This window comes from Danio rerio, chromosome 21, assembly GCF_049306965.1.
Source record: "Danio rerio strain Tuebingen ecotype United States chromosome 21, GRCz12tu, whole genome shotgun sequence".
Lineage (NCBI taxonomy): Eukaryota > Metazoa > Chordata > Actinopteri > Cypriniformes > Danionidae > Danio > Danio rerio.
Genome location: NC_133196.1, coordinates 45,480,001 through 45,487,500, shown reverse-complemented (window position 1 = coordinate 45,487,500; position 7,500 = coordinate 45,480,001). Strand labels below are relative to the sequence as shown.

Here is a 7,500-nt window from a genome sequence, read left to right as displayed (position 1 = left end):
TAGAACCATTTAGAGGTGCACCCAGCTCTGCGAGTTCATAAACTCCTCCAGAAACTAAATGGATAATAGAGTCTTTCAGCAATACCTCCGACTGAGCTGAGGCCAGTTTGAGCTGATGTCGGCCGGAGACACCAACAACAGGCGGTACGTCATAATAACTGCCATTCTAGAGCAAGCTCCTGATTGGTTAGTGCGAATATCTGCAGAAGTTGACATTTTCTCATTTGATCAACATGCAAAAGGCCTTTATTTTGCAAAAGTAACCAGATGGATTTACATTATCCCAATTATTACAGAGGTTAAGCTTGCAGAACGAAAAACTGCTCAATGCACGTTACGTTGACCTATATACATTAGATGTCGCCTACCCTGTTGTTGTCTATTGGAAGGAATGCGTCAATAGAGCCGCCATTTTGGAACAGGGTAGCGCTCCTTTGAAATGAATGTGGGACCAAGCTACAGTGGAGGACTGTGGCCATCCAGAGCCAGAGATATACACGTATATCTATGATCGGGAGTTTCCTGGATGTTAGTATGCACTTTTTTTTTTTTTTAATTGCGAAAATTATAATTTTACATCACTTTTCTACATTGATGGATCAGTGACCGCACAGGCATTCCTGTCAAAAAGCTTGTGTTTGTGTGTACAGAAATGTACTATCCACTCTCCCTGTTAAATTTGATATAATCATGTCCTGAAACACACCTCCTCTCCTGCTTTCACTTCTCATACTGACGGAGCGAGCGATTCGTTTGTGAATGAATCTCCGTTATGAATGACTCCTTCACTGGCCGACAATAATACAAGTTTCTGGCACTGCAGCATCTCGTTGTCATATTTCTTTTGCATTGTTTGTGGATTTTATTCAACAAAACTAGCATAAGCCGAGTGTTTAGTGCGAGTTGGAGCTACTTTGCCTTATGGTGAATGCAGTAACTGACTGTTATCATTAATAATAGGGCACAAAAGTTCAGAACATACAAAAACGTAAAAAAACTTAATATAACAAATGAAATGTTCTGCCTTTGTGCTTTGTTTTTTTTGTTTGCTCGTTACTACACCCGTAGACAGCGCTAAAGTCCCGCATCTTCACGTAGTAACACTGTCTTGACTAGTACAGTTGAATGACACTTGTCCTGGGAGCACTGTACCAATGTGGCGCGCTGTTGACGCATGCTCAGGGTCCCTATGCGATGTCTATGGCCTATGTAGTATACAATCGTAAGATGGCGCCAAACAGGGAAGAACAGCAGCAGCACAGATAAGCCTATAGATGTGTATATTGCATGACTCTCTGAATAGTTAATTCAGATTGGTCAATCATAACATTCCAAGACGTGTTATTCCCAGATAACAACCACTGAAACGGAATTTGTTTATATTGAAATGATATATTGTCTGCTATATAATTTGAGTTTTTATTTTTTTGTCTTGTTTGTAGGCGAGCCTATGGTTGCTGGAGAGGCTGGTGTATGGGACAACTACAGTGTGAAAAAGCAGCTGCTTCACTCCTGGTGAGACTTATTCCACTGTTCTAAAGGGCAGCACTGATGGAATTTTTGTATTAGTTAGATTTCCCAACCTTAAAAGTGTGACCAAAAAGTGTGTTTGGAATATGTTTAAAAGAGATTGGCATGCTTGTGACAGCACTGCATTATTTTCCAATGAGTTAAGTGTCCCTAAAGTGTTGTCAACCAATCACATTGCAGCTTGGACCACGACAAAAAAAGAGCACAGATATAGTAGTAGTTTATACAGATTGATCTCCGAGGTGGCACGTGATTGGCTACCATCTGCCAAAGTATTAGCGTACTAGTATTTGCATAAGTGAGTAAAGTGGGCCTTGTCATGTATGGTTTTACCCATAATCTAATTGGTTTTTTTGCTTTTAACTCATCCAAGTGCACACACATTTTGAGTGAGGAGTGAGCGTGCGCACACAAACACACACAGTGAGCTTACACCTAGAGCGGTGGGCAGCTATATAGACCCCAATTGGGGGTTAGTTGCCTTGCTCAAGCGCAGTTCAGCTGGGTATCAAAGATGGAGACTATGCGGTTTATTCACCACCCCCTCCCCCCTGTTCAAATTCACGTCGGGGCCAAATTCTTTGCAACATTTCGATTACAAGTCCAACTTCCTAACCATTAAGGCTGATTTATACTACTGCGTTAAACACCGGCGTATGCTACGGCGCTGACGCATAGCCCTTCGCCGTGGTCGTCGGCGTCGCTGATGTGCACTTCTCAAAAATTGTAACTACACGTCGCAACGGCGCGTAGCGCAAGCTCTGTGATTGGTCGGCTTGGTAGCGCTGATGAGTCTGGGCGGGACCGAGAGCCGCGCGAATGGCGCGAGCTGGACGCGAGCCCAATGGAGTGATTGTTTACAAGTGTGGAGTCCCATGAAGGAGCTCCTGATGGAAAGTTTTGTTTTGTGTTTACCTCATAGTTTAAGTTGTTGCACGTCCGCCAGTTCCTGCCTCAAAATGAGCGAGTTATAGCCACTTGTACATCCCGGAAGTGTTCAGGAAAAGCAAAACAGTAGAGATGAAACTCGACACAGAGAAACATTTACACCTCACTGCCCACTAGCGTTTCGGAAGTGTTAATGCAGACCAACAGAGACAGGGCGCAGAAGTATAAATGCACAGCTACGCGCGTTGCATGTGTCGTGGGTTACACCGGTCACTTGACGCAGAAGTATAAACCAGGCTTAACATTAATAACAGGCACAATGATTATATCACACAATCTTAAGACTTAGTTTTCTTGGGCCAGACGTTTTAGCTATTTCTGCACAAACTTTTGTACAAAATATGCAGATTTATGCTAAACGATTTTGAGAGTACAGTAATTAAAAGCTAAGCATTAATCACTAACTAAATTTAGGTTTACAATGCAGATCTAAATAAAACTACTTGTTAGCTAAACCCGGGCATATAGAGCAATCAGGCCTTTAAGACCTTATCGCTACTTTAGGTTTCGACCGTTAACATTGGCGACATTTTAACTTGCAGTATATTTACGGCCGTGGGTCACGCCGGTCACTTGACGCAGAAGTATAAACCAGGCTTTAGGCGTAACTGCCCCTTAAGCTACCTGATTGGATAACACCTCTGTTGACAATGCTCAGTAAACAATCTGGGTCTCCCATTTTCACAATAAAAGTCCCACAAACATTGTAAATATAAGCTTATAAATAACAAGGGAGGGGAATGATCATTGTTGTCTCACTAGGAAACGTGGTGGCTTATCAAACACAGCGCGAGCTGTGCATATTAATGATTCCAGAGCTACATACGAGTCTGTGTTCTCCTAATGATGTGGCTGCTCATCAGATCCATACGGACGATTTAAAGTACATGCAAATGATGAGGGCATGCCCTGTGAGTCACGCAACAGTCTGCTTCGTTTTCTAATTGGCATTTTGTCCATTGGGCTTTTACTTTCATTGAATTTACATGAGAACGATGAAACATTCGTGTCTGAGACTCGCAGTATGGCCATTTCCATATTCTGACCTCTTACTCAACTAAGCCTAGGTTTACATATATTTTCTTTATAGGGGATCTGTAAGGTAATAACTTTAGTTTTTGTTGCATAAACTCTCTTTCAGTTTCTAATTTTCTACTCATTTCCACAGCACTGTAATCGCCAGTAATATCCTGCTGGTGGATGAGATCATGAGGGCTGGAATGTCTTCACTCAAAGGCTAAATAAAATCCGCCATCAAGAAACCCACCCGCTAGGTTGAAGAGGAGGAAGAAACCACCCAGCGCTCTGCGGTTATCCTGCTCGAACTCAAAGCTGCAGTCCCCCGTTGTTGTCGTTAAAATATCTGTCTGCTCATTCTGTGCCCAACCAGTTCTGTCCATATTTTTGGCCTAGGAAATGTCCCTTCCAGTCAATTGGTTTATTTAAGAAGTTGTGTTACAGATGCACTGAATCGCAATACATTTCCCCTTTGTACCATTAAACATTGTGTGGAGTTTTTATTATCTGTATCTATTTGAGCGCATGAATTTATTTTTGCCAAGATATTATTCTATCATAGGAACGAAAGGGAGAAATAATGACCCACAACATTGTGAAAAGTCGTATCGGTCAAATGATTGCTTCACCTCACCTCTAAGTGGAGTTTTATAAAAAGATTTGTCAATTTTTGTCAATCCGAATGTCTACAGTTTTGTTTAAATAAGCCCTACATTTGTTTACATGTTATACACTGAAAAGCCAACCAGAAAGCCTGAAACCACCATTTTGTTTCTCAAAATACAAAAAGTAATCGGGATTCTAAATAAATATGCTGTTAATATAATACAGTAAAACACTGCTTGCTTATTCAAACCAAAAAAAAAAAAAAAACATGAAGCCCTCAGTTTTGGGGGCTAACTAATTTTGTGCCTTTTTAAAAATTTGTTTTTCTTTTTAAGTACAGTGGTTACTCCACCAATCACGGCTGCTATATTACAAACATTCACCTTATAAACCACATTTTCAATGAGATACAAAGAAAACCGAACTATTTCTGTTAAATTTTATAGAATTTCTGTGAAGTTGTTTGACATGTTAATTATTGTTATTATGCATTTAACTACATTTATTAGGAAATGGAGTTTCAGAAGGGTACTCATAATTATTATTATTATTTTTTTATTAAAAAATGTTTGGACCCTACATTCCTACCAGTTTAAAACAAGAAATATTTGATTATATATATATATATATATATATATATATATAATATACGCACGCACGCATGTACTCTACCGTTCAAAAGTTTGGAGAAGTTGTTTTTTATTCTGTTCATCAAGGCGGCATTTATTAAATGTAAAAAAAATGTATAATATTTATACAAATTTTAAATAATTGCTTTCTTAATGTAGTTTCAAATAAAATTATTACTTCAGTCGTTATTGCTTTTAATCCTATTACCATAAATAATATTAATAATTTCTCTAAATGATTTCACTAAAAAGCTAAAAATTTATTTAAAACACTGGAATAAATCATTGAATTAAATAAACTACTTTTGAATTTGCACTGTATTTTGGATTAAATAAACTTATTTGAAAACATTTAAAAGTCAGACTGACCCCAAAGTCATATATATATATATATATATATATATATATATATATATATATATATATATATATATATATATATATATATATATATATATATATATACACACAGACACACATATACATATATGTATCCCATTGAACACTTTAAAGGCAAAAAGCCTCATGATGGGCACAAACTGTTGCAAAACACTGCTGAAATTGCAGCCTGGGCAGAAGGGACTACCAGATGGAGTGGAGCCGTGGAATCAAGCTTCCAACCAAACGCTTGTACATCAAATCAATATATATATATTGAGTAGGGATATTACTCTTTGAATATATATAACATGCGCAAAACACTAAGAAATATACTTTAAACAATACAAATAAAACAGATTTAATACGAATTAATATAACACTCCTGAGATAAATAAGTTATAGTTCTGAACTTTAATAATAAAGGTATAAAATAACTTTATAAATAACATTAAATAAAGGTATAAAATGCTGCGCTACCTACCTACTTTATTAAGTCACAATGACCTCTGGGGCTTTGAGCGAGTTTTGCGCTCAAGTCTGCATTGATGCATCCTCGATATCAAGAACACATATCTTTGTTTTTGCTGTCTTGAACTGAACATGGTGGTTAACGACGTTAGACGAGAACACAAGGACGCAAGATCGCTGAAGAACGCTTATTAAGAAACAGCCATTATCTTCAGCAGGTACAGTGTGAAAACTCTGGCTGATGTACGGCTGCTTCTCACTCAGGGCTGTCTATGCTAATGAGGGCAAGATCGTCACGAATGGGCGGGGCTTACCCTCCAATAGCATGTACAAAGAAAAAATATCAGTGTTTCTCCAGACTGTTTATGAAGTGTGATTATTAAAAATATAATCAATTAATTTTTACAATTAGAGGCTGGTTATATTTACACACTGATGCCACACAACTGTGTTTAAATCGCTTATAAATTTAGATGTTTGCATAATAGGTGCCCTTTAAATCAATATTGCTTTAAAGATGACTTTTAATAAGCAGTAAATCCAGCCAATAGCGTGAAGGACGGTGTGAGGAAGCGCTTCACCGACAGGAAGTTTAGCTGTGGCGTGTTTAGTTTCTGGAGCTATGGCGGAGAACATAGAAGCAGAGAGCGCTCAGCTCGGGGAGAACAGGTCAGATAACAACTGAGACTACTAAGTTACACGAGCCAGTATAACAACAATACATTCATGCAGAAATCTCCTTACATTTTATACCCTAGCTATACAGCAGGTGTTTCTTTAGAGCTAGTTTTTGGGGGAAATACGCTGGCACAGTTAGCATTCTTGCTAGCTTTCTGAGCATCCAGTATGTTTGTTGTTCTGTTTTTATAGTTCACGCGTGACTAAAATGCACAACGAGCAAAACCATACACTTCAGAACAACATCAAATTGCGAATATTTTGTGGTAATGTAACATCAAATGGTTTGTTTGACAATTTGTTGGCTATTCATGTCATGGCTTGCTAACTTTAGCCCACTGGCATCTTTACGACAGCGATCCTTTTAATGCTTAAGTGACATTTCACATGTTGGGATGTCTTTGTGATTAATTAAGCTATATTTAGTTTATTTTCAAGCAGTTTAAATAGGAATATAGTCGATAACTTATACGATTTTCAAATGAGCATTTTAAGGGTTTGGGTTGATCATGAATGATCATGAAGACCATAAATTAATGTCATGATAACTTTGGTTGTGATTTATCACCACATATTTGTGCGCTATATTAGATTATATACAATTGTAGAAACTAATACTGAACCATATAATGTATTCAATTATTTATTTTATATTATCAGTGGTGGAAAGAGTACTGAAAAATCATACTCAACTACCATTACTTGCCAAAAAATGTAGTGCAAGTAGAGTAAAAGTATCTGTTGTAAATATTACTCAAGGTATGAATAAAAAGTGTACCTTTTAAAAGTACTCATGAGTAGTGAGTATTACGCTGTGAAAAGCTGATGCATTTACATGTAAGTTTTGAATGTGTAAACATAACATTCTGTAGTGCATTTAGTTATTACCCAGCAGGCACACAACATCATAAGATGCTAATATTAGGTTAGATTTAGGTCGTGATGTCAGGTGACAAAAATTCTGTGTCTAGTCAGCGTCTAACTGTGTTCACACCATAGGCGGTGAGAGCGTCAAAGGTCGCTCCATTAATTTCGTATTTATTCATTCATTTTCTTGTCGGCTTAGTCTCTTTATTAATCGGGGGTCGCCAAAGCGGAATGAACCGCCAACTTATCCAACACTTGTTTTACGCAGCGGATGCCCTTCCAGCGGCAACCCATCTCTGGGAAACCCATACACACTCATACACTACGTACAATTTTAGCATACCCAATTCACCTGTAGTGCATGTTTTTGGACTCT

General features: G+C 38.0%; 2 protein-coding genes across 3 annotated transcripts in view; both read left to right on the top strand.

The window, feature by feature from the left end:
* cct6a (chaperonin containing TCP1, subunit 6A (zeta 1)) overlaps window positions 1–3,980 on the top strand; it is a 20,106-nt gene extending 16,126 nt beyond the window's left edge. The window contains 2 exon segments of the mRNA NM_201290.1: window positions 1,443–1,515; window positions 3,647–3,980. Coding sequence (NP_958447.1) covers window positions 1,443–1,515; window positions 3,647–3,719 — 146 coding nt within the window. The 3' untranslated portion in view covers window positions 3,720–3,980.
* A 2,208-nt stretch (window positions 3,981–6,188) lies between these two features.
* The window catches only part of tcerg1b (transcription elongation regulator 1b (CA150)), a 37,815-nt gene continuing 36,503 nt past the window's right edge, over window positions 6,189–7,500 (top strand). For both annotated transcript variants that reach the window (XR_012396929.1, XM_009295682.5), the window contains exon 1: window positions 6,189–6,248. Coding sequence is in view for 1 of the 2 variants with exons in the window: in XM_009295682.5 (XP_009293957.1) it covers window positions 6,202–6,248 (47 nt within the window). In the remaining variant the exon portion in view is untranslated. The remainder of the gene's footprint in view (window positions 6,249–7,500) is intronic.